Source organism: Canis aureus, chromosome 15 (assembly GCF_053574225.1).
Source record: "Canis aureus isolate CA01 chromosome 15, VMU_Caureus_v.1.0, whole genome shotgun sequence".
In the NCBI taxonomy this organism is placed as follows: Eukaryota; Metazoa; Chordata; class Mammalia; order Carnivora; family Canidae; genus Canis; species Canis aureus.
In genome coordinates, this window is record NC_135625.1 from 65319966 (window position 1) to 65347875 (window position 27910).

The 27910-nt window shown below is 37.1% G+C and overlaps 1 protein-coding gene and 1 long non-coding RNA gene across 8 annotated transcripts in view; one reads left to right on the forward strand and one right to left on the reverse strand.

Moving 5' to 3' along the window:
- The window catches only part of CNTNAP2 (contactin associated protein 2), a 1978697-nt gene that overhangs the window by 1049615 nt on the left and 901172 nt on the right, over positions 1 to 27910 (forward strand). For all 6 annotated transcript variants that reach the window (XM_077850275.1, XM_077850276.1, XM_077850277.1 and 3 more), the window contains one exon: positions 1879 to 2028. In XM_077850275.1, coding sequence (XP_077706401.1) covers positions 1879 to 2028 — 150 coding nt within the window. The remainder of the gene's footprint in view (positions 1 to 1878; positions 2029 to 27910) is intronic.
- On the reverse strand, positions 425 to 27476 carry LOC144285048 (uncharacterized). 2 transcript variants are annotated; one of them, XR_013353449.1, is made up of 8 exons: positions 26957 to 27476; positions 17701 to 17828; positions 16985 to 17029; positions 9770 to 9857; positions 5738 to 5991; positions 4263 to 4484; positions 3529 to 3577; positions 425 to 2773 (listed from the first exon to the last, which is right to left on the reverse strand). It is a non-coding gene; the product is annotated as an uncharacterized LOC144285048 (long non-coding RNA). The 2 variants fall into 2 exon arrangements; XR_013353448.1 differs by lacking the exon at positions 26957 to 27476 and adding an exon at positions 21545 to 21596.

The window sequence follows — 27910 nt, forward strand, 5'->3', positions numbered from 1 at the left end:
CTTCTGTGCAACTGTTCTGTGAGAGAACCCTGATGTAACCTGCTTGAGGAGGAAATATTTCAGTAAACACTACTGACTTGTCTGACAGCTAACTTATTTTAATTTGGGAATGAGACTTCACATACTAATTTCATAGCACAAAATTATGCATAGATCTTAAACATTTTGTTACTTGGAGGTTATTCAGTATTAATTACTTCAGTCAAGGGATTTTCTATTTACCTCCTTTGAAATAAAATAGGCTGAATATATATTTCTAAATTAAAATTTGAAAATCCTAAAAAAAAAAAAAAAAAATACCTGCGGTGCAGTTATTTGTAATGATACTTACCAGTAAAACACCAGTAAATACTACCTATATGTGACCATCTTATAAGTTCCAACAGGCTTTAATATTTTCCATTAAAATAGTATTTCTGTTTAATAGCGCAAACCAACCAGCAGTTCATGCTTTTTCTGCAAAGGACCACACAGTAAATCGTTCAGGCTTTGTAAATGGTAACAAGTCTCTATAGCAACTACTTGACTCTGTCTTTGTAGAGCAAGGACAATATATAAACAAATAAGCGTGGCTATCTTCCAATAAAACTTTATGTGGGAACTAAAATTTCAATGCTTATATAATTTTCACATGTACTTTATTATTCTGCTTATGTATTTTTAATATTTAAAGATGTGATTTTTAGCTCTCAGGCCATACAAAAAAGGGGGCAGCAGGTCAGATTTGACTTATAAACTCATTTGAAGACCTCTAATCAGAGGTTTGGAGCTGTCATCTATGCTTCATTGACTTGCTTTTATTTTATTTTTAGGGTTTTTTGTTTTGTTTTGTTTTTTGTTTATTTGGTTTTTGTTGTTGTTGTTTTGTTGTTGTTGTTGTTTTTTTGCTAGGGTTCCCTTTCGTTTGTGAATCTGAAGTTTATCTTCAAGTAACTTCTTTCTGTGGATTCTAAATTATTCTATCTGGACTAGAACAAAATCTCTTCCCTTTTCCATAGCATAGGCCTTTACAAGTTCAAAGAAAGCCACACTTACTCTCAAGACTTTCTCTCTCTCTGTTAGTATTTCCTCAACTCTTTCCAGATGTTTATGTTCAATGGCTGATCTCCTTTGTTTGCTCCTTAATTTTCTAATTATTCTTTGCAAAGTGAGCTCAAACTGAACAAATATTTTTTAAGTTATTGTCCGTCCAATGGAGAGTTTAAAAGAATTCTTGTTTCCAAAGATCTTTGTACTAAGCAACAGTGAAATGTAGTTGTTAGGAGTGGAAGCTGTCGATTTTAGCTTTGTTGGTTTATTTCTTTAAATATAACCTAATTCATTATAAAGATGCCTTATTTATCAATGATCAGATAACCCTGGTATTATTTCCTATGCTTACAAGTGGTTAATTAGCATATATTTTTTAGTGCTTACTTTCTACAAACTGGATATACTTGCCAGGCATGGTTATTGAGAGGAAAATAATAGTACAAAAAATGTTCTTAAAAACAGAGACATTAGAGAAAAGTCGTAAATCCATTTTCTCATCAGAAAGTGGCTTTTAGTAAACCTAATCGTAGAATAAGTAATTAAATTAAAATAGTTTATCATCACTTCCAAACAGCTTTATTCACTCCATTCATTTTCCCAGGTATGCCAAAGGCACATTAATGATTATTTCCCTACTTTATTGGGTTCTGCCATGCCTTATCTGTCCAATGGAGGATAGAACCACTTATCATATTAAAGAAACATGATATTAATTGCAAGTAGCACTGAATTTTTCTGGATGAAAATAGACTATTTTTTACCATTAAATTTCTGACCTTTTTGGCATTGAAAATTGTTTTAAATTATACCATCTTTAGAAAATGAATTGACTTTTTTACTTAACAGGTTCTGGGCTGAACGATGGACAGTGGCATGAGGTTCGTTTCCTAGCTAAGGAAAATTTTGCCGTTCTCACCATTGATGGAGATGAGGCTTCAGCAGTTCGAACTAATAGTCCTCTTCAAGTTAAAACTGGCGAGAAGTACTTTTTTGGAGGTAAGACTGCCATTTTTTTATTGGTTAACTAGTACACTGTTAGAAATGGGGTTTCAGTGAAGTTTGATTATGGAGTATTTATATTTGATTCAGTAGACTCAGCAGATCTCAGAAAAAAAGCCAAACTCTTATTCCACGAGTTAAAAAGAGTGGCAAATTTATGCTTCTTCATGTTAAAGGTACTTGCATCATGTCACCATATTCTTCTAGTTTAATTCAAATATTCAAAGTATAAAGTATGAGATTCTGAATGCATTCATTCTCATAATACTATCCTCAAGAGTCAGGTCCTTGTGTCACCTACTGCTGTGTAATTAATTACTCTAAACCTTAGTGGCTTAAAACAGCAAAAGTTGCCTCACAGTTATTCTAGTCCTGATTTTTTTTTTCATAGGCTCCCCACCCAATATGGAGCTTGAACTCATGACCCCAAGAGTCCCATGCTTCATCATCTGAACCAGCCAGGCTCCTCCGTGTCACAGTTATTCTAGGTCATGGATTCAGGAATAATTTAGCTGACTGATTCCGATTTGTGGTCCCTCATGAGGTTTTTCTACTCAAGCACTTGACTGTGACTGCATTATCTGCAGCCTTGCCTGGGCTAGAGAGTCAGTTTCCAAGAATGTGTGCTCACTAGGTTGACAGCTGGTACTGGTTGTTGTCCGGGGTGCCCTGGTTCTCCTCCAAGTGGCTCTGATTTTCCAGGCCTGTCCTCTTCAAGCTCCCTCTCTCATAGGTGATGTGTCTGAGAGAGGAGATCAGGGAAGAGAAGTGGAGAGGAGAGGAAAACCAGTAAATGAGAGAGAAAGCTTCCTAGATAGAAGCCAGGGCTGTTTTATAATCTAGTCTCCGAAGTGACATCCCATCACTTCAGTTATACACAGTTTGGTAGAAGTGAGTCAGTAAATCCAGACCACACTTAGAGGAAAGAGATTACATGAGGAGACGTGCACTGAGAACATCTTTGAGGCTGCCTACCACGGATCGCCTTACAGGAAAGCCAGCTTATTACACATCTCTTGGTTCTTAAGTCATGAAAAAATTATTGAAAAGAAGGTTCTCTTAAAATAATAAATTCTACTATATGTAAAAAAGTGTTGTAGTAGGGACTTGGGCATATTTTTTTAGTTCAAAAAATATATACTGCCAGAATTTTTTTATCATTAATGAAACATGAGGACATGTTTTTATTAAAGTGGTAGGTAAAAAATATAAATAAATAAATAAAAATAAAATAAAGTGGTAGGTATGTTGTTTAAATCAATATATATCTTTCACTAGATTATTGACTTCCTCATCCTAAATCATGCAGCAGAAGATTTAAAAAAAATATATTGCGTTCTTAGAAAAGGCTTTGTTAAACTTTCAAAAAACATGTGTGTACATATATCTGCTTCTGAAAATCTATTTATTAATATTCACATTTATTTAACTGTCTGTATATCACTATGCTTATATATATTTCTAATTAGTAGAATAAGCCTATTTGAGAATAGTCACCTTGTAGATCTTGTTCCCTGCTATATCCTCCAAGGTCTTAGAAAAATTCCTGGAATATAGATGACCAATAAATATGAATGAATTAGTAAATTTAGAAAAATAAGCAAGGCAAGCATTTTACTCCCAGTTGTTTGAAAGAAGAAATAGAAGCCCACAGAGCTTTATTGACTTGCCACTGAGTTTGTAGCCAGCACCTGAACTCAAGACCTCTGACTTTTGTACCAGGGTCTTTCTCACTATGCATCAAGATATAATGAGTGACAACTCAGAGGCCAAAGACCTGAGCTAGACCTCTCTGTCTTGAATCTTACATTGTGTTCATTGCAAGTTAAAAACTACACATTTTTTGCAAGGCTCTCATTAAATATTTGATGATTGGTTGAAAGTCAGACAAGGTGTCTTATGAGTGAATGAACTGGGGTTTATGGGTGTGAGAAAACATAACCTAGCAGCCCAACTGGTTTTCCTGCAAAAGCATATTTAATATGATGGGATTTTGGCCAATAGTTTTCATTGCTGCCATAGAAAATGGATCACAGTAGTCAGTTGGAAAGCTATTGATAATCCCAACCCATCCAAATGGCAGTGGAATATCTTTGGTCGTGGATGAGCATGCTGAATGCCTAAGGCAAGTTTTTGATCTCTTTCCATCTATATGGGTAGCCTCATCGCTATAACCAACAAATAAGGCACAGAGTTAATGGCATATGAGGGCTTCATAGTGTGCTACTTACTATTGCTTTACAGATTTTGGGTTTTAAACCAGGTGGTTAGGAGCATATTTTCTCCCTTTTGGGTCTTTGGTCTGCCACTGGGAAATGCTGTCAGCAGATGATAACGATGCTTCTCTGGTTATATCTTCATCAGCTGAATCCATGGAATATATGAGAATCACCAGGGGAACTTGTTACATTTCAGAATTCTCAGCCCCCACTCCTGGAACTCAATGTAGAATGCTGGGAAAATAAAGAATCCTAAGTTTCAAGTTATTCTGGCACAAATGATCTGAGGAACAGAATTATAGATCAACCTTAGCCAATTTGCATGCACATCTTTCAGATTCTCCTGAAAGACCATGTCAGTCACCAAAAAGTAACATAAGTGAGAATTAGCTACCGCTGTGTAGCTTAGCCACCATGGAGCAGTAAAAAGAAACCACAGGCCAAGGTCTGGTGCACATACAGACGTTGATTAAATGAACATTTTTATTAGCGAGCTGGCACAATGCAGTTAATACAAATTCTTCTGTAAGCTCATTGAAGTCCTAGCTCTCTGACTTGCTATACTTTGAATAAAATGTTCTCTTTGGGCAGCTTTCACAGGATTTTAGAAGCAGGATTCAGCTATCCTCTCAGCCAGTGCCAAACAACAGAAAGTCTCATAAGCTGATGGCTGGCACACGATCACTAAGTGATCCAGATTCCAGAACTATGTCCAAGGCTTCAGGTCACCAGCTTCACTTGTCTTATCCTGTCTGCACACAGGCTATGGGTATCTCTAAAAGGTGTTTTGCCAAACTACATATCCTTAATATCTTTAATTTCACGACTGAAATATCTTCCCTGACATTTATCTAACATTTATGCTGATTAACAAAGCCCTAATTTCACCAAAGAAAACCCAGTTTGGCATTTAGTAAGTTGATTAGAGGAACAGGCAGCAGAAATCCTGAGTAGCTGCCTCTGGGATGCTGCTTTCAGATTAGAGTGTGAGCTGTCTCTAGATTGTAAGTTAAAAACACACACACAGCTTCCTCTTGTCTGTGCTGACAAATTTAAAGTTAGTTGTAGATGTTGTAAATAAAAACATCTTAAGAAACATTAGTAGAGTGGAAAGAAAATTGACTCTCTTCTAAAATATGAACTTTGAAACACACATTCCTGGCTTGGGATTGGGGCTTCACTTAGTTGATAGATCATTTTAATGACTTATCTTACTTCTTCATCCAATTGAAAGGCAGTAAAATTTTAAATAATGTAGTGAATATTCCCAGCATTACCTGTTAAACCCAGGGTCTGACTCCAGGGGATGCTAAGTGGTGACTCCTTTTCCAATCCGTGTGGAGTCTTTAACTCATCAGGGACAGCCCAGCCCCTTTCTAAGAAAGATCTGCGGTTTCAGACCATGTGCTCCTCTAAAGCATCTGACTGACCTCTCCACAAATCAAAGCATTCCTTCCTCCTTGGTGAAAAACAAATTGTTTTCTTACCAGGTGAAAGCCTTAACTAAAGGCTTGCTGGCCTTATGTACTCAATTACAGATTCCTGAACGTGTGCACACTTGGTTTCTTTTGAAGTAAAGTCCTGGTCATGTAGCTTCTATTCTTTGTGGCTGATTCCTACCAGCGTGGAGCTTTATCTCTCCAAGCCTGCGCCCTGTTAATCCCAGAAAATGCCTTAGTTCTCCTCTGGAGCACTCGTGATCAGATGTTTAAGGACCAAGAATTCTTCTGCCTTGTTCTTTCTTGGGAATAAACAGAAAAAAAAGAGATTATTTATTTGGGATGTTTCCTCAGCAGCAGTTATTTTGGTTGCTTTAATTCTTTTCTCTACCACCCAACTGGAGTTACTTTTGATAACACTTCACTGATTTTAACAATCAAAGGAAATTTATTTATTGACTGTTTACTGGTAATAGGCTTCTGATACCAGCCAGAGCCCCATGGTCATGAGAGAATAGAAGGATTTGTAAATTTCTAAATTTTCTCAGGATTGGTATTTATTATTATTATTTTGTTGCTTTCATTTGGAAGGAAAGGAACAGTGGGCTGAAGAGAAGAGGTAAGAAAGTTTGAGAGCTAGTCTTCCTGGAAGAGGGTGGCTGCTCTCAAGAGAGACTTTCCTTCCAAATATACATGGATTATTTCATTTATCTTTTCTGCTATAAAACTGGGATCTTGGGATCCCTGGGTGGCTCAGCGGTTTGGCACCTGCCTTTGGCCCAGGGCGCCATCCTGGAGTCCCGGGATCGAGTTCCACATTGGGCTTCTGGCATGGAGCTTGCTTCTCCCTCCTCCTATGTCTCTGCCTCTCTCTCTCTCAATCTCTCTCTCTCTCTCTCTCTGTCTATGTCTATCATGAATAAATAAATTTTAAAAATCTTTATAAAAAAAACTGGGATCTCAGTTTGTTCATTTATACCCAAAAAGGTTATAGAGCCTCTAAGTGCTGGGTTATGCTAGATGCTGGCCATATATCATGACAAAAAAAAAAAAGAAGAAGACATAATCCGTACCCTTGTGGAATTTATAGTTTTTTGCTTTCACAGCAACATGCGTCTCACCCTTATAAAGTTGTCATTTTATATTATTTGTATGATTCTCTTACTAATTTTATAGCTATTCTGAGCTCCATCTGGAGAAACCTATGCTTTGCACTGAAGACCTCTCAACCAGTTGGACGATGCTCACATTTCAAAAATAGTCTCTTTTACTTAAAGTTGGTTGATCGTAGACGTTAATCACATCTGCAAAATACTTCCACAACAATCCCTAGAGATGTATTTGAATAACCGGACGTTGTAGCCTGCCCAAGTTGACGCATAAAATTACCCATCAAAGGGTTTTATATATCCTGTATTTGAGACATCACATAAAATTATAATCAGACATCTGGTTTAATGTACAGATGAAGAAGTACCAGAAACTGCTTTTTTAAAATAATTTCCAGGTCTCCTACATGCTTATTTTTCTATTTGGTTTAATTTTTATACCTAATGTTACCTCTTTTGTTCCCTATCTTTTACTAAGATAAAACTTACAAATGCTAAAATCCACCTGTTTCAAGTGTGCAATTCAGTGAATTTTAGTACATTGATACAGTGGTGAAGCCATCACTAGCACCCAGCTCTAAGGTGGTTTCTTTAACTCCTCAAATCCCCCCAGCCCTTCTACAGTCAGTTTCCACTCCTGCTTCACCCAGGCAACCACTGACATGGTTGCTTCTGCCCCTATGTTTCTTTTTCTAGACCCTTCTTGCACTTTTATCGATTTGCGGTTTGTTTTTTGATTCTTCTCTGGTTGACTCTTCCATGTAGTTCTCCTTAGAGACTTTACACAACCTTCACCTTCTCCGGGGGGAGGAGGGGAATCTTTCCTCCTGATCCAGCGCACAGCCCTGCCCCCACTCCCCACCCCCAGCCTCTCTACTTTCTTCCCTCCTGCCACAACACATCATCATGCTCTGACATCCTACATCTTTCATTACTGACTGTACTGATTATTTGCTGTTGGACTCTACTAGAACAGAAGCACTAAGAAGGCAAGGATATTGGTTATTTTTGTTTTCTCATGTATCTTGAGTATTTAGGAATAATGTTTGACACATAATAGGTTCTCAGTGTCTGTTTATTCATTGAATAAATTAATCAGTGATCCTTTATGGATATATTTAAGGGCTACATGCACAAAGGACTACCGTACTTTTTATTTCCATATAGATTATGAGCTTCTGTCATATGCCCCTCACCCCTGAAAAAATTTAGGTAAGGGATACTGATTGTGCTAGCATGTGATATTCCATTGTCATGTTTGACAGGTATAACTTCTCATGGTCTTGAAGATAAAATAATTTTTATTATATCAGATGCAATTTTTTTATCTAAATGTGCTACATGTACAACTAATAAGTAGTAGAGACAGGATTTAAATAATTTCATTTTGTGAATATTTGCTAAAACCTGGCATCATTATTCATACTAGAACAGTGAACAAGCTAGAAAGAATATTTGGCTCTCAGAAGGTTACATTCTGATTAAAATAACAGATTGGTAAAATGAGTATTTTTTTTTTTTTGGAGACAATAAATCAGGCAAAGGATGGGAAGTTCTTAGGGGAGGGGTGTTGAGGATTGCCACTTACCATAAGTTGACCACAGGAAGCCTCAGTTGAGAAGATGGTATTTGGACAAAGAGCTCAAAGGGGTGAGGAGATATGGGAGAGGAGCGTCCCTGATAGAAGAGTCAGTGCAAGCATATGCACAGGTGGTGAGCACGTGGCATGCTTGAGGAAAGGAGGCCAGCATAGCTTTAGGAATGGGAGCAGTCAGAAGCTGGGGTGTGAGGGGCCCTTTCCTCTGAGTGAAATGGGAAGGCGTTTGAAGATTGGACCAGGGGAGTGGCATAGTCTACCTTTAAAAATGGTCTCTCAGGATGCTGTTATCAGAAAAGAGGGAGCAGAGTGGAAACTATTGCAACAATCCAGACTAAGGAAGGTAGAGACTGAGTGGTAGTAGCAGAGGGATCAGATGACCAATTCTGAATCCATTTTTGGAAGTCAAGCCAATAGGACTTGCCCACAGTGGGATATACATTGTAATATACAAAAGGAGTCCAAGATAACACCAGTCCACCTGACAGAAAGCCTAGAGCTTACCCTAGCCCCTCTTCCACACTTCTTCTCTCCCCTTCTACACTGTGGCAGTGTTTCCCTAAAACTTAGTTCTGACCTGTGCATAATGAACTACTGACATGTCAGTCTGTGCAGTGACCTATTATCCTTCCCCCCAAATCAACAGGACGATGACCTACACCCCATCCCTCACTTTCACGTCTTCCTGAATCTTCTCTCTTGATTTGCCTGGATGGAATCTGGCTCAGTTCCCAAATCTCTCAAGTCTTCACCAGACACTCTTTTTTTACTGTATCACCCATGGGATATAACAAGGGTCAAGAGTCTACTGATTTAAAGCCAGCTCTTGTAAATTAAATTCCAATCAGTCTCTGATTGGGGAACCACAGCACCTCTCAGAAATAGAAAAGTGTAGGACGCTGACTCAAAGTTCATCAGCTGCTATAAAATAAGATGGCCTTTAAAAATATTAGTTCACTAGTGGAAAGGGAGGTGGGCGGGGGGTTGAGGTGATGGGGTGATGAGCACTGAGGGGGCACTTAGTGGGATGAGCACTGGGTGTTATGCTATATGTTGGCAAATTGAACTCCAATAAAAAAAAAAAATAGAGAGAGAGAGAGAAAAATCAAGAACAGACTTTTTTTTTTTTTTTTTTTTTGAAACAGATTCTTAACCATAGGGACAAACACTATTCCCAGAAGGGAGGTGGGTGAGGAGATGGGTTAAATAAGGGATGGTGATTAAGGAGGTCAACTTGTCATGATGAACGCAGGGTGATGTATGGAATTGTTGAATCACTATACTGTACACTTGAAACTAATATCACACTGTATGCTAACTAACTGGAATTAAAACACAAAAATTAAAAGAAAAAAATATTAGTTCACATATAACCTGATAGTGGATGTACTTCCAGCTTGAAAGTGCGGCCTAACTGTAATCTTCTCCTCCTGCTCTTTGTTCCATTCAGGGTCCACCTATACTGAGGTTGGAGAGGGTTAGAAGACAAACTATTGTCTTTTTACAAATAAAATGAAAGTTGACCATCATTTGCATTTGCTGAACATTGTTATTAATATTAGAAATTTTGAGTTCCCCACCTTTTGTGTAATATGCATCTCTCTGAAATACTAATTTAGTTTTATAAATAGCAAGAGACAACTTTTTCTCACCAACTGACTAACAATTTATTAAGCCTCAGAATGAGAAATGAGGAAATCACAGCTTAGAACCTTAGAGATTCCTATGAATCGTTAATATTTTATTTGATTTAGATTGGCTAACACTATCTAATGATTAGAATTCATTTTTCTTTTACTGATTCTAAACCTACTAATTAATTTTTTGCATATATTTTTTTCTTTTGTGCTTTTATGGTTTTACCCTGGTTCAATATTATAAAATTATTATATTATATAAAACCTTATATTGTTTTTCTCTTTTTTAGCATTAGAGAGTTGATCTATCCTTAACTGGAGTGAGTTAACCTAGAAACTTTGTCAGTTATTAATTTCTTTTTTTCAGTTATTAGTTTCTTAAAAAGGATTTGATTGTACAAAAACAACCAACTACTTGCCCTTATAAATATTTGGATCAGTATTTGCTATTCTATGCAAATTCATCCCCCACTTTTAAAAAAGTACATTTTTAAGCATTTCTTTCCATTATGAGAACATTAATAAGGAGAGACACATTTCTTTTTCAGTCCAATTCCCAAAGTACTTTTGGTTGTATTAGTTTGTTTTCCAATTATGTGCATAAAAGAAAAGGGCAAAGAAGAGGAAGGGAATTGCACAATGAAATTGAATACATTAACTTCATAAGAAACTGTTTCTCTGCTAGAGATAGGAAAGTATTCATTATATAGCCCCAAATTCCAAAGACCTTTATACATCTCCTAGAAGTAAAATTTGCTTAGAGCTAGGATTTGGGCTAATTAGAGTTATTGTGATATTCTATATGCCTTTGCTTCTTTCTGACTCTGTGAATGGCTTGCATTGGGAATATTCAGATTTCAGACAGAATTGTAAGTAGTTTTTCAAAGATGAAAAATCATGGAATTATAACAACTCTTTGACTTTCAAGAATTGTCTTAATACTGTGGCTGCTTATCACTGGCATCTTCTGCTTTCTTCTTATATTAATTTTACTACATTAAAATCAGTGGAGCAAAAGAAAGTAATGTTCTGACTGTGGAAATAATATAGGTAACTCTACAAATATGTAAGTTAAATATGGTTTCTCTATGTATTTTTTAGAAAGTATTTTCCAGATCTAAAATGCTCTTAAACTGAAAAATACAGCCACATTTTAAAACTGGGATGACTCGCATATGCAATACGTATCAGGTTATTACTTGAGGAGCATAAATGTTTCTATAGATATCTTAATCATTGATTTTACAATGTTTTATCAAAATAAAAAAAAGGCAAAAGGAAGAAATTTATACTTTTTTTTTTTCATGAGTGATGTGTCTGTTTAGGTACTCTAAGAAGCAGATATTAAAATGGAATTAGACATTTGAAAGACTTACTGGACAGAATGCCTCTGAAGGACTCGGGGGTAAGGGGGGAAGAGCAGGTCTGATACCATGAGGAAAAAGAGAAAGGAGAAGAGATTGAGTAGGAATAGCCCCAGAGTGTGGGCCATGATCCCTTGCAAAATTGCCTGTTAGCATCTGTCACGGAAGGGAAATGGCTGGACCCTGATCCTGTTGCCATAGGTAGTTGTTTAGAGCTGTCTGGGCATCCATGGCCTCAGCAGAAGGGCCTCCATGGATGCTGTTTTATACCAGCCAACCCTGATCCTCAAACAGGAAAGATGTAACAAGCATCCCTCTTTGACCAGCATAAGTATAAGTGAAAACAGAAGATAGTTCTAGAAGTTCTTTCATAATATTTCTTTGATAAGCCAGAAAAAAAGTATATTTGTTTTTCCTAGTATAATTGGTATTTCTGTCTGCATTCTTAATTCTCTGTGGCCAAATAAAGAGAGGAAATGATTGTAGGGTACTTATTTTTTAAAACTGCTAAGAATTCAAAGAATAATACTCTTGTATGTACAGGAAGAAAACTAAAATGGGAGCCAGTGCCTGTGATCATGCAGGTCTGTCAGTGTTTATTTTGTTTGCCCATTTGATTTTTCCTTTAGGCAGGCAATTATTTATACATAAACTTCTCCTTTTGAACTAGGAAGTAAATTCTTTCTGAGTGTGTGCCTTTTTCTATTTTCTATTGTTGGGATTTTGAAGATGATCATAGACTCAAATAAACTAGTTTTTCTAGTCTGACTCATCCGGGAAGTAATCAAATAGAGCATTTGCTAAATTATTGCCCTTTTTTTTTCCTTTTTTTTTTTTAATTCTTCTTTCTTTTGGCTTCCCCCTTCCCCATATCAGCAATCAGTTATCCTTAAATAATTAAGAATCATTGTTTACTCTCCAGTGGAATTTTACGATAATAAGGAATTTGTAAGACTCTCTGGCCTTCAAGACCCTAAAAAGGATACATCTTTAGTGGTGAAATTTCAAGTCTTCTTTAGGGTATAGGGTATGGGAGAAAGGATGCAGGAACTTAGGCATAAGACCATGCTAGTAGCGTTCACGTCAGCTGGTTTCACAGTCTGGCCCTAAAATTATATCATTTCAGTACCTTTTCATCAACACATCCCTAAACTTCTTCAACATCTAGATCCTCTGGATCTCCCTTCTGTGTAATAAGCATAATTAGTACCAAAAATGTTACACCACTCTCTTAGTGAACCTAATCTATAATGACCACAAAATTCACTCTGATTCCAGAGTCCTGATGTTGGTAAGAGACTTTCTCTGCTCTCACGGACCCCTCTTGAATCAAACAGTGTGAAAATATGAAATTTGAATGAGAATGTTCTCTTACAGCAGTGGACTATGTGAGATTACTACCAGAAAAACCTAGATGCTCCAGAAAATCATCAAAAAACAAAAAAATTTAAGACTTTCAAAATTTTACCCATTTTGTATGGACTATTGAACAAACTAAGTGATGTGACTCTAGAATGCTCTATGTATATATGGTTTTAGGTTTAGTATTTCAAAGAAAAGAGTATTTGAAGGGCAGAAAATTCAGACATAAGAAAAATAGTTGTTGGAAAATATGTAGTTAATGTTATATGCAGAAAAAATAAGAAAAATCAAAAGGAAAAGAAATTTCAAGATTTCTGGGGCGCTTGGATGACTCAGTCATTTGTGTCTGACTCTTGATTTTGGCTCAGCTCATGATCTCAGGGTGGTGATATTGAGCTCTACATTGGGGCTACATTGCTCAGCAGGGACTCAGCTTGGGATTCTTTCTCTCCCTCTCCCACTGCTCCTCTAAGTAAATAGGTAAAGTCTTTTAAAAAAAAATAAAAATAAAGGTTTGAGGTTATGCCAAGAAATCTGCATTTTAACCATGCAATTAGATGACTTTCTTTTCCTTTTTTAACTACTTTATTGAGATATAATTCCGACACCATAAAAATTGCCATTTGAAGTCTATAATTTAGTGGGTTTTCGTATGGTCTCAGAGTTGTTTAACCATCATCAAAGACTAATTTTTGGTCATTTTCATGACCCCAAGTAGATACCCAAACTCATTAGGAACCAGTGTGCATTCTCCTTCAATACCCCTAAGCCCCAGGCAACCACTAATCTACTTACAGATTTGCCAATTCTAGACATTTTATGTAAATGGAACCACATAATAGGTTGTGTTTTGTGACTGGCTTCTTTCATTTAGTGTAATGTTTTCAAGGTTTATTCAATTTTAACATGTATCATTATTTTATTTCTACATGTGTTCAAATAATACTCCATTATATGGATACACTACATTTTTTTAGCCATTCATCAGTTGATAGACCTTGGCTTGTTTCCACTCTTTGACTTATTATGAATAATACTCCTCTGATCATTTATGTACAAGTTTCTGCATGCATGTCTGTTTTTCTTACTCTTGAGTGTATATCTGGGAGTGAAATTGCTGAGTCTTATGGTAATTGTATTTTGTTGACTTGCTGAATTCTTTCCTGAGTGAACACCTGCAGAAACACCAGTTTAAGTAATAATTTGGGGATCAGAATGCAGGAGGAAAAGGAGATATTTCTTGTTTCCTAATAATGAAAATCCTAGATTCCATAAAGGGAGACAAAGATTTGAAAGCGAATAAGGCCGCATTGGAAAATAATAAAACACTGGGTAATGGTGTGAGGCTAATATCATTAAGTGGAAAGCTAGAAATGCAAAAGAAAAAATCAGAAAGGAAACTAAGATTTTTTTATCAAGTTAGGAACAATCTCAAAGGTTAAAAATGCTCTTGTAAGGTAGCGTAGAGAGAAAATAGTAGGAAGAACAAAGTGGATCTTAATGAGATTTATTTATGAAAACAAAATTTTAAAGCATAACTGAATTTCAGAGGGAAGAACTTTCACAGGCATCATGGAAAGTGAGATCAATCAAAAATCTCATTAATTATTGCATCCAGCTCAGATCCACATCTCTGAATGATGTGGAGCCCTTTACAAGGTCAAGACTTGGTTCCTTGTGATTGAATGAGGTATAAACTAAAGACCAATAACTTCAATGTACACTTCTCCCATGAAAAATAAAAGTATAAGAAACACAGCCTTTACTGGCCTAGAGTAAGTTTTATATCTTGTTAGTCAGGAAGAGCAAGGGCCCCCTTTCCCAATGCCCTCCATGACCCAGGTTTCGTTCTCTGAGAGGTCCCTCCTTGTCCACTGTTCTCCATGGCCATCTCTGAAGAGGGCATTCTTATTGTGCCCTTCTTATGGGCTGCATGCCCTCCTGCTGGCTTCTTGTTGATAGGGATGTGCAGGCCTAGAGACTGCTTTACTCAGTGGATGGACACACATTGTTGCAGGTCATGCTTATGGTTTCCTTGGCAACATAATTCCTCAGAAGGATCGTAGTCTTCTAATCTGTTTCCTTTGAAGCGATTCTGTGTGCAGGGAACCACATCTAAATATCTGTTCTTGATACAGCTTTCAGCCTGGCGACTCCATTCTTCTCCTTAGCTCTGTGTCCTGCCACTTCCAACGGAGGTGTGCCACTCTGACCTCTCTTCCAAAGAATTTGCTAATCTCCCCTCATCTCTTCCTCTCCCCCCAACTCTCAACTTAATGCCTCCCTTCAGCCTTGAGACCTTGAGAAAGAATAATGCTTGACTGGATGACAACAGCCTAAATCTGCCTATTGCCATGAGACTATTCCTCACTGTCTAGTAGACAAGTGTTTTTTTTTTTTTTTGGTGCTCTATTTTTATTTATTTATTGTCCATAGTTATGTATTATATAGCAGAATTCTGCTAGAAAGCATATATTTCCATCAAATATGGATTAAATCTTAATATCGGAAGTCCTAATCAATAAGAGGCCTATTTCTTGCAACTTTTTTTCTTTCTTTTTTTTTTTTTGTTAATTGTTTTCCCAGCTTAACTCTTACCTGAAGGTAATGACAGATGTGTTGGACCACAGCTTTACTTCCTTCTAAGGCTACCTCTTGGCATCTGTGGCTTATAATTACCATACTTTAGGGTATGATTTTTTAAAATCTTTTTAAGCTCATAAATTGAGGATTCTCTTTCAGGTCAGATTGCCAACATAAGCCGAGAGCACCTGCCATTTTAAAGTGGTTTTGCTTTTATCTCAGCCTGCAGGCTGGCTAGTCCTAGACCGAGTTCGTCTGTCTCTTGAAGACCGCTGAACACAGCAAAAAGGAACCAAAGCACAGCAGCATTTGAGTATTTCCTAATATTTCTTCTAATGTTGAAAATCTCAGTTGGTATCTGGTTTGCCTTCCAAGCAACAGCAGTTAACAACATGACCAAACATTTTGCAACAAATAGCGACCGTCTCAGCTCTCCAAACCTGTTTTAGCCCAGATTTCAGGGCCTGGTGTTCACTGCAACCAATCCCATAAACTTATGTTCTGTTATGTGTGACACCTTATTTTTAAATATAGTACCACATATGGTATTGGTAGGGATTAGGTCAGCTCTGAGTGACACAGACTGTGATTAACAAAATAGAGATTTATTTTTTTTTTCCATGAAAGAGGATTGAAGGTAAACTCTTACGGTTGTTGCAAAGCTCCATAGAGTCAGGAAGCCAGGTTTCTTCTGTTTTTTATTTTGTTTTGTTTTGTTTTGTTTTGTTTTGTTTTGTTTTTGTTTTGGCTTTACCTTTCCTTCCAGTTAGCATCGACATTGTGGTGTCAAAGGGCAGTTCAAGCCCCAGATAGTATATCCAATTTTTAGGCAGAAGCAGAGAATGAGAGGGGCTGGGCTCTTTCCTTAAGGCCACTCTCTGAAATCCATATTATGTATGAAACACATCAGTGGCTGAAATTTAAATGGTCACATAAGGGAGATTGAGTAACCAAATGCCCAGCTAAATGTCTGTATTCGTGCAAGAGGGAGAAAATTAATATTGGAGGATAATTAGCAGTCTCTGTAACAACTCCTCTGTTTAATATGAAATGCTTGATGCTATCTTTGAATTTGATTATAGTCTGTGCACCCAATTTTACTTAATAAAGTGACGTCCAATATTATTATTCATTCCTTGGGCAAATTTTGAAAATCCATGAATGGGTGTTTAATCTAAAGATAGTGAGTTTGGGAAATACATTTAAGTGGATTCATTTCTTTTCCAAGTTTTCAATTATCCATCATTCTAGCCTGAAGCTTTTTATAACAAATAATTTAGAGTAGTAAAATTAAATAGTTTTTAAAAAGCAATAGAATATTCTCTAATCATGTATTTATATCTCTGTCATTCACCATCGTATTTCTATCCCCCATAAAAAGGCTCATTCAATAAATTCTTTGCTCTTAAATTAAGAGAGAGTTATTTGACCATTCCTCCAAACATTAAAGTTATTGAAATTAACGTTGGTTGTTATCTAGGAACTTTTTTTTTTTTTTTTTTTTTTTTTTAGCCCAGAAAGTAAACTATTGTACATTTGTTAGTTCACGGATGGTAGAAATTTGATCATGAATGTTTTGTCTGGAAAAAGGGAAATTAAGAGGCCAGAAAAATATACCTGTGGATTTGGGAAGCTGTCCATACCTTAAAAAGAGGTGAGGTGAATGAGGTGGACAACTGGATCTTAAGCTGCAAGAGAGCAAGAAACACCCTTGATTTTGCTCATCCCAGCTTACCAAGATACTTCACAGGGCCTGCCAGGCAAAAGGGGCTCATTATACATCTGCTCAATGAATTACTGAGGCTCAATGAATCATTAAAAAATGTGTTCTATGAGAATGTTTACATTATTTCCTGCTAGAGGGCCATTGTATACACATTTTAAGCCTTTTTTGGCATTCTTCTTATTTAAAAAGTATAAGATACACCATGCCATACCTTATATTTTTATCTCTTACTGTGGCATTAAAGAGTAGTCTGCAGGAAGGCATAATCTTTCCCTAGACATCAACTCTAAAGGTTAAAGCTGTATTCTACAACACTTTGGTTTTTCCTTAATAAACATCTCTACTTTTTCCTTATATGAATTTCACTAAATCTTTCTAAAACTTCTTTTTTTATGTCTGAAGATTATATTGTCCCTTGGGAAGGTGCATTTTCTGATGTATCGTTTATTTTTCAAAGAAAATAATCTTTTAAACCACCCCCTCAATATTAAACAACATTCTGTCTGTGGCTGTAGATAATGGTGGAAGAGTGGGAAAGCAGCCTCCAAATGTTTAGAACATCAACATTTTTCAAAATGATTTCAGAGAAGTGGAATTAGAATACTTAAAAATAACTCTACATGACTTACTTACAGTGGTATGAAATGTTTGTTTAATATTTCCAAATGTCATATACGTCTTCTTCAAACCAGGTGGTTGGATTTAGTCCAATGGGTAAGACGCATGTAATTCTCTCTCCCTTGCCACTCCAGGTTGTTCCTCTGGTAAGGCAAGAGAATAATATATCTTGGTGGAGGAGAGTTCAAGAATGAGGAAGATGTGCAAATATTTTATCCCACTTACAAAGAACTTAGCAACCAAAGACAGCCCCTGTTCGTTATTGCTGACTAAATACATTCATTTCTCAGCCAGTCAGGTAACAGCTAAGATTCCCCATATAATAATGATAAAATTATGCCAGTCACAACTTCCAGCAATATTCATTGTTGAATTCACAGAATGTGTAATTCTTTTATCGTGGTAAATTACACACAACACCATTTACCATTATAACCATTTTTAGGTATATAGTTCAAGAGCATTAACCACTATTCTGCTTTCCATCTCTTTGAATTTGCTGTTCTGTGCACCTCTTATAAATGGAAGCATGGGATACTTGCTCTTTTGGGTCTGGTTTGTTCCACTATTGAGCATACTGTTTACAAGTTTTGCCTATGTAGTAGCAAGTATCAGAATTTCCTTCTTATTTATGCTGAATAATATTCCTGTGTCTGTGTGATACCCATTTTGCTTATTCATTCATCCATCAATGGAATTTGGGTTGTTTTTACTTTTTGGCTCTTGTGAATAATGCATATACAAATGGTGTACAATGATCTATTTTATTCCATTCTTTCACTTCTTTTGGGTATAAACCTAGAAGTGGAATTGCTAGATCATATGATTATCTTATTTTATTTTTTTTGAGGAACTTCTATATTGTTTTCACTATGGCTGCACTACTTTACATTCCCACCAATAAGGCACAAGAAAGGGTTCCAGTTCCACCACATGTTGACCAAACTTGTTCTTTTTATTTTTTTTTCTTTTCTTTCCTTTTTCTTTTTTTCTTTTCCTCACAAAAACTATGCAGATGGGTTTGAGGTGATTTATTTTGTTTATGGAGAAATGAAATGTGTTATAAATGTCCTCTTACACTTGGCTTTTACACTTAGCCTCTCTCCTGTTCTGCAATGACACTACTAGACTAGACAGTAAATTCTCTGAAGACTGGAAGAATGTTTACCATTGTTTTTCAAATTTTACTATAATGGATGTTTAATACATGCTGAATGAGTGAATGCACAAATAAAAATGTAAGGAGACATAAATGAGTAAAGAAGCAGACTAATGCATTTTAGAATTTTTATATAAATAATTGCTAATTTTCCTTTTGTTGCTTAGACAAGCTATGGAAACCCTTAGGAACCCTAAAACTCCAAAGCTGACTTGAAGAGTCTTGCCAGGTTTTTCCATTTAAAAATATATACACTCACAACAGTAATATTCACTGCCTTTATACTATGTTCTAGGAATTATTCTTAGAGTTTTCCTTAATTTATCTCATTAATCCTTAAGCGAGCCCTATATCCAGTGACTATAATCATTATGCCCATATAATAAACATAGATATTAAGCCTCCAGTTTTGTGATTTGCCTGAGGACCATCAGCTATTGAGAGTCAGAGTGAGGACTTGAATCCAGGTTTGTCTGACTCCACACACTAACCTCCTAACCAACATAATATATTGTTCATTAGAATGTCTGCCTTTGTGTAGCATTTTCTTAATTACTTCCCAGGTTAAATTGTAATCACTGTTTTAAATGCTTCAGAAAACATTCTTACATTAACACTTAATCAAATTTAATAGATCAGATCAGGATAAAAGAGCTGAAGAGTCAGATTAGCTGTACTTTAAAAATCTCCAAAGGCCTAGAGAAGCTACTCCTACCTTCATTTCATAGCCATCTTAAGTCTTCAAAGATCAATGTGCATTGAACATTCTTTTTTTTTAATTTTTATTTATTTATTCATGAGAGACACACAGAGAGAGAGAGAGAGAGGCAGAGACACAGGCAGAGGGAGAAGCAGGCTCCATGCAGGGAGCCTGACGTGGGACTCGATCCCGGGTCTCCAGGATCACACCCTGGGCTGAAGGCAGCACTAAACCGCTGAGCCTCCCAGGCTGCCCTGAACATTCTTATCTTAACTTTTCTCATCTCATTTATAGGAATGAGAGACTCAAGTATAAATAAGTACTTAAAAATATCTGTCATGTGATTACTGGAACTTTAGGAAATACTCTCTTCTTCCAAAGTTCTTTCCTTATTGTCTCTGCAAGAATACTTGAAATTCTCCCATTATGCACTTGGGTTAGAGGATTGTAAAGATGCAAATGCTGTCCTAAAAAGTTGATACATAAAGCCCTTATCAGCCATCAGCACCTTAGCAGGAATTAGTTGTCCAGTAAGAGAAGAATCTTGAGAGAATGAACTCTAAAAAAAATAGTAGAGTGCTTAGTAGGTTTGAATAAGCTGGAGATTATGAAAAATGTCTACAGACAGTTTTTAGGAAAAAATATTTAAATATATAGGGAAAAAATGAGAATGTGGTCTCATCTTAACAAACCATAGGAAAAGAGCAGGGTGGGCTGCTCCACTCATTTTATTCCTTCAGTGTTCTTTTCCAATGAAAATGGATTTCAAACTGGAAAAAGGGAAAACAAGTATTAGAGGAAGGACACTGGGACCTAAAATAGATGAAGAGGGGCACCTTGGTGGCTCATTGAGTGTCAGACTTTGGCTAATGTCATGATCTTGAGCTCTGAGGATTGAGTCCCATGTAGGGCTCCCTGCTCAGAAGAGAGTCTGCTTGTCCCTATCCCTCTCCCTCTGCCTATCCCCCATTCATGCTTTCTCAACTAAATACATAAAATCTGTAAAAGATAAATAAATAAAATAGGTGAAGAAAAGAAGAGCCTCTAGTTGCCTGTAAGGAGCAAAGGATACAGCTCATCTTCATTAAAAACAAAATCACGCATCCTATTAATTCAACAATTAATATAGCTGGGAGTTGTGACTAGCTTCATTTTTTGAATCTCCAAACCACTCAGGCTCAATGAAAATACCCAGCTGCTCCAAGTGTCCAGCTACAATGGGTGGTCTCTCAGTCATGGATGTAAAATGATGGGGACTACTATTGTTGGCCACTTATAAAGTGAGAGAGAGCAGAAGCGCCAGGTCTCTATAAGCCTGACCTTAATCACTGTAAAAATTATAAAATTGATGATTAAACTTCTTGCTTATCAATACTTAATAATTGATGAAGCAATCAAGTATCTTACTAAGAATAAATTAATCCAGGAGTTTTTTTTTTAATTGATTGAAAGATCAAAGGATTTTCATTGGCAAGTGATAACCATTGGAGAAGCACGCATCCTCACACATGCACACACCATTTGAAATTTACTACTAAAATAAAGCCAATCTGTAGCAGTGCACCATCCCCCTCAGCTGTCTTAGGGCAAACATAGTAAAGAACTGGATAGATATTGTAACTTTAAATTTTATTTATTTATTTACTTATTTTTAAATATTTATTTATTTATTTACTCATGAGAAACACAGAGAGAGAGGGAGAGAGAGAGAGGCAGAAACATAGGCAGAGGGAGAAGCAGGCTCCATGCAAGGAGCCCGATGTGGGACTCGATCCCGAACCCCGGGATCACTCCCTGAGCTGAAGGCAGACGCTCAACCACTGAGCCACCCAGGCATCACACTTTAACTTGATTTAACAAGGCCTTTGGCAAAAATCTGTTCTAGCAAAATCTGGAATTGAACTTAAAACCTTAATTAGGTTCACTAGCTCTTCCTTCAGTATACAATTTTGACCCCAAATTAAATAGATAAAGACTAAGAGAAAAGGTGAATGTACTACCTTTATGAAGTCTCCTCATGTTGATGTTTCCCCACCATACTCCACCTTAAAACTGGGAATTAAAAACAGAATAAGACTGGGCTGATAATACATAAGTTCTTTGATGACTCAGGGCTGCTTAAGCAGCCCCCATTATACACAGAGGTGTATATATATTAGATCCTCTGCCAACATCATGGTAACAGAGTGAATCTGAGTACTTTGAGACGAAGACAAGTGAATATAAAAAAATTTTAAAGGCCTAATGTTTTTTAATGGAATAAGGGTAGAAGTTATCTGTGAAGCTACTCTTTCTTCGAGAGAGCTATTAAATTCTATGAGTAGCTGGCGGTGTATTTGTAATATAGGATATGATTGACAGCATCCTGGCCTCGCATCCTTGGGTGCAATCACACGGTCACCCCTGCGTGGAGGAGGAAATGCGGAGGAGGACAGAGCCCATCCTGCCCACTCATAGAGCGTCTGTCGTAACTTCTCTGACTTCTGGATCCTGGTCTCGACATGTGATTCTTAATATCGCTGATAATTTTTCTTTACTCCCTCAGATCTTAACTTATAGCTCTGACATCTTTTTCTGCCCCTTTAGTACCTTGAAGAGGTGCCCTTGTGCTGTAGATATAGTCAGCTGAGTGAAGGCCTCAAGACGCAACCCTAAGCCATTACTATTATCCCTTCCCTATGAAACATTTTTTACCAAGACTTTAATAATAACATCAAGCCAAACCTATCAAATTTGCAAATAATACAAACCTGGGAGGCATAGCTACAAGCACAATGGCATGGTTTTTAAAAAAAGAGAGAATTTTTAAAAATCTACGTTCAAGCTCTGGTTCTACCACTAACTAGTTAGTCAGCCTTAGTTGCCTTACAAGTGAGAAAAGCAAGATTCTGTGAGGTAAGCAGACTGCACACACAGCTAGGAACTGAGAAGAGACTGCAGCATAATTGACACTCACATCTGTCTGCCTAGAGACACCATATACTTTGGTAACAATCTGAATGGGAGGGCCTGACAAGGAGTGCAGGGTGGGGACAGGGATGGTGTCCAGGGTGACTGGCTTGGACAGCTGGTGAAACTGTGCATACGCATCAGAATGGCAAAGAGAAGGACATTTAAGTTTGGGAGCGAAGATGACATTTCGCATATATCAGGAGGGTTTCCTTCAGACGTTCCTATAGAAACGTCTCTATATACTTGGGTGGGGAGGTAATTTGAGAGTCACCGCCATAATGTTACATTGGCAACAGTGGCAAACCTATGAAAGTGGATGGAAAGGAGATCAATGTGAAAATGAGTACCAGAGCCTGAGCAGGATGGGACAGACTTTGGGATGCACACAGGAGACAGACCCCCACATGAGACTTAGGAGAAGCAGGTGTAGTAGCTGACAAAGAGCCGTAGGGCACTGAGCATGTAGAAGCCACCAAAGGAGGAGAGAAAATCCAGAATTTGTAGAGTTTGACAAGGGATAATCTAAAGACCCATCAGAATAAATAGAAAGGGGTCTTTGATGACTGGCCAGCATGTGTGCCAGTCTTTACTCTTCCTGTATTTCATCTCCCCTGGAATTAAGCACTGATCAATTCTCTAAGACTTTTCCAAGAGCATCCTCATTTGGAAGTGATTTTATCAGCTGCCTCAGTATCCCAGAAAGTTGTCCACCAAGTGCTTAGCTTTGTTCCTCTCATGAGACTGACACGCCTTATCAGAACTCTTCTCAGATACCCCCTCCTTGTTAAGGCTGAGCATGATGTGGCTTTGGCGATAGTTAATATGGGAATCCTAATAAGAAAGGATTACTGTTATTTGCATGAAGTTAAATGTTAGTCTGCAGAGCAATAAAGCTACTAAAATTTAATGTTCAGATGATCTTAGCCTGCATTAATGGAGAAGCATCAAGACCACGAGAAACAATAGCTCTATTTTCCTCTACTTTGGTTTAAACTATATCTGTTATGTTCTATTCTGGGTGCCAGATTTTAGGAAAATTAATTCACTTGAATGTATCGAGAAGAGGGTAAAATGAAAAATGTTCTGGAAATTGCTTTTTTTGTGATGAAAAATATCCATAATGGCAACCAATTGGACAAAGTTTTCAGAACAGAAAGCTCCCTTCTGCTTTCTCTCTCCAGTCTTCTAAAAGTATGGAGTTCTCCACAGACCACTCAGCAAGTGCCTGCTTGACATCTTGAGAAGTTCAGCACTGCCAATCAGCAATCAAAAACGTTTAGCAGGGCCTCCTGGGCAGAACACAGAAAATAGGTGAAAGAAAGAGAAAAAATAATTCTAGTACAATGATGATCAAAGTCGGTTTCTATCTAATTTGGAGGGGGGGGGGGGTTGCAGACACCTTTCCATGAACACATGGATTTGGGAAATGTTGGCTTAAAAGCATACAGCTTTCTTGCTGCAGGATTCCTCCACGTACTTAATATGCGAATATACAAGTCACACAGGTTCCCAAATTTATTTGGCCTTTTTTGAATCGACCATCTTTAAGTACTAGTACTTCCCAGGACACATTTTGGGACACTGATCTAGAAAGTGGGAAGAAGAGCAGGAAAAAGATGGAAGAGCACCACCCACCAATACACAGATGGGATTATGGTCTCGCTGTTACCCCATGGTAGAGACTTTGATTGTGTGATGGGTTTGTAGCAGGAGGAAAATACTCTTTTTTAAACCATTTTATTTTATTATTTTATTTTATTTTATTTTATTTTATTTTATTTTATTTGCATCATGGCAAGAGTGTACTCTTTAATCCCCATCATCTATTTTATCCATCTCCCTACCCAACTCTGCTCTGTAACCCCCAGTTTGTTCCCTGTAGGTAAGAGTCTGTTTCTTGGTTTGTCTCTCCTTTTTTTCCGCCTTTGCTTCTTTTGTTTCTGAAATTCCACATATGAGTAAAATCATATGATATTTGTCTTTCTCTGACTCACTTATTTTGCTTAGCATAATACTCTCTAGCTCCATCCATGTTGTTGCAAATGGCAAGATGTCACTCTTTTTTATGGCTGAAAAAAAATATATGTAGTGACATAAATACCTTCCCATCAAAGCATCCTTGAATCTGAGATGAGACACAGTCATTTTATTTAAGCCAAAACTATGAAAAGCGTCAAAGGGGCCGTGTGCTTGGATTCTCTACACTGGACCCCTTCCTAAAATGTTTGCTCTTTTACTCCTACTCCCCATCTTCACTTCTGTCTGAAATGATGATATGCCTAACGCTGGTCCTCTCAGAGCCAATGTCTTCATTTAACGCCAACCCTGTTCTACTCTCCTCTGAGACATCAGACAATCTCCTGCAGTTAGTTTTTCTGCCTCCTTCTCCATCCAACTTTTAATATGCTCTAGTTTCCTAATTCCAGAAATATACAAACACCAAATGAACCCTAAAGTGGCCCTTGACCTTGCCCTTCCTTGATGGTAATAGCCCTTCTCTTTCACTACTTAATGGGCAAGACTTTTTGTAAGAGTGTTTAAAATATTAGTTACCCACACGTCTCCACTCAACTATTTCTAGGTGCACTGTGTTCTGACTCTTCCTACCATCCCTGATAATAAAAAAATAATTATCTGCAAGAAGAAAAAGATGCTATTTAGAACCATAAAGACTTTCTGTAGAAGATGAAAACTATTATATGACTGGTCTTTTCTTCTGAGAAATCTTGATAGGTTTATTTGCTTATGTCCCTTTGGAGACTAGACTAGAAATTAACTGATCTGCATGCTCTGGAGATCCAGAGGTAATTCTAGAAGAAAGGAATAGCAGAGGGAGATATTGAGGAGCCCAGTGAAATGACAGATTACACTCCTTCCAATGTGACTTCTTCACTTGATCAGTTGTTCTGTAGCAAATCTAACCAACTGAACGAAATGCCTGTGATAAGTATCTGTATGTGTGGAAACTAGAAAGGGCTGGTTTCCCATCCAGGTTAGTGTTGGCGAAGCAGAGATGCATGTAGAGGCCCTCTTATTACTTGTGTCTATTCCCATACTATGGGTATTACTTAACTTAAAAAAATCATATTTTTCAGCATTTGTTATACCCCTCATTTTTTTCTCACGTTATCTTCACAGTAGTCTTATGAGTTACCACATAGATTTATTCCTAATCTGTAGTTGTGGCAATCAAAACTCAGAGAGTTTTAAGTGATTTACCTAGGCTTACAGAATTACTAAGTGGTAGGGCAGGAATTCATCCTACCTTGTACTTAGTAGGTACTCAATTTATATTCATTGAATTTAATTAGCTTGAGAGTCATTGTGTAATTTAGAAACTTGGCTTAGAAGTATATTCATCAACTTTTTTTCCGGGATAGAATATTTTCTTAAATACTGACAAACAACCAAGGACTCATGCTGAGCTAATGCTTCTAATAGAATAACCTAGAAATCTATTATTGTATTGTGGAGCTATCAGAGCTAGTAAAAACTTTATTTGATTTCTGTTTTTCTCATTTATTCTACAAATGAAGAGGATAGCCTTAGGAAAGTGATTGGCCTGTCATTTGATCTTTATGAAGAAATTACACATAATTAACTTATTTCATTTTTAGTAAGTTACTAATTAGGTGATTCGTTGAGATTCCAAAGGATTAATCTTTTGGCTTCCAGCACGGTAGTAAAAAAGAATCCCCTATCACAGAGAAAACAAAACCATCAGGAGTTCTTGAGCCCCCAAAGAAAATAAATGATTGAACAAAAGAACAGCAATGAGAGGCTTTCATCTAAGCATTTACAGTGAAACAGAGATTTAAGAAATCTTATGATCAAAGCAGTCAAATTAAAATAGAAATAAATTATTTATTTAGCTGAGGGTAACATTTTTCTTTGTGATACTTATTTTTCCTAGAAATTAAGCCCATCATCTCAATTGTGTCATAATATTTTAGATTTCACAGCATGAATTACTCAACTCCTATATTATTAAATTAAGCCTTATTGTTCCCAACATGGAGCTTAACATTTAGTATCTAAAGGTCATTGCTCTACAAACGTGAAATGGAAGAAATAAAGTTTAGCAGCTGTATCCCATTATACTAGTGAGAAAGGAAGAAAGGAAGGAAGCAAACAGCAGTGGGGACGAGTGGGACGTGCTGAGCAATTAAATATCTTCTGGGCCGATCTGAGGATCGTTATTTTCCTCACATTTTCATCTTGTATTTAGAATCAGGGAGAATATGGAAGTGTCAAGAATTAGAACTAAGTTCAGTTTTCTTCATGTGACCTTTGTTTGTTGGGTGGAAAGAGCTTAATTTCAGGAAAAAGACACAGGAGATTTTGAACTCTATGATGATTTTGTTGGGTATTATTTGTAGTAAAATTGGAGAGTGTCTAAGGAATGTCATACCCCCACAAGATTGTGGTCACATTTCAAATCTTACAGTTTTGTTGCTTACTTTCCTCTGTATCTGTCACTCTCATGAATGCAGCAGCACACCTAGCACAGGATGCGCCTAAAGGGAGCTTATTTAAGCACGATGATCTGAAAATAAATTAAACGGAAAAGAATAGTCAAACGGTCACAACATCCCTCCTTAGGTCTTTGGGTCCTTAGAGTTTGGTTTAGCTCATTGAAGTCTCTCACCCCTTCATTATGGGGGCAAAAATAGTCAAGAGAAAATTTGTATCATGACCTCTTGATGAAAATGGTCAGTTAATGCCTTCCTGCAGATTTTACATGGAGAGGGAAACTCAGAACCCTTCCAGTAAACGATCTATAAATCAGTGAGGAAATCAGGCTTGCACAGAAGAAATGTCCTACTGAAATCATGGAAGTTGTTAGTGGCAGAGCTAGGATCAGAATTCGCATGTCCCATTCAGTCCTCCTTTCACTGCTCAGTTCTGAGTCTCTGCTGCCACAGTGTTAAGACCCCAGTGTTAGTTGATTCAGTGCAGAGTCAGATTTTCACCATTGTCCAGAACCACCCACAATTCTCCAGAATTCTGTGGGAGAGGGCACAGAATCCTGTGGAACAAACCAGGAGATTGTTCAACAATGAGAGCAGCATAATTTTATGGTTAGTGCCAGACCAGGTGTTATCGTCAGCATATCACATAGTCTCTATTGGAATCTCTCAGCATTCCTGTCATCGATTCTTCTCTCAGGTGAAACAAACCGTATTTTAAACTTCCATGATCTCTATAATAAACTTGACTATAGTGTTTTCAGGTGTACATGTAACATTTAAAGGACAGCATGTGGCTTTAGTTACAATCATGAACACTGAAATTAAAAAAAAAAAATGTTCATCAGTAAGATTCTCTAAATAATTGACCACCCTCTGACCTTATCACCATGATTTCCTGGAGCTACGTGTCAAGAGGATGGACCTTGGCTCATAACATTTGAG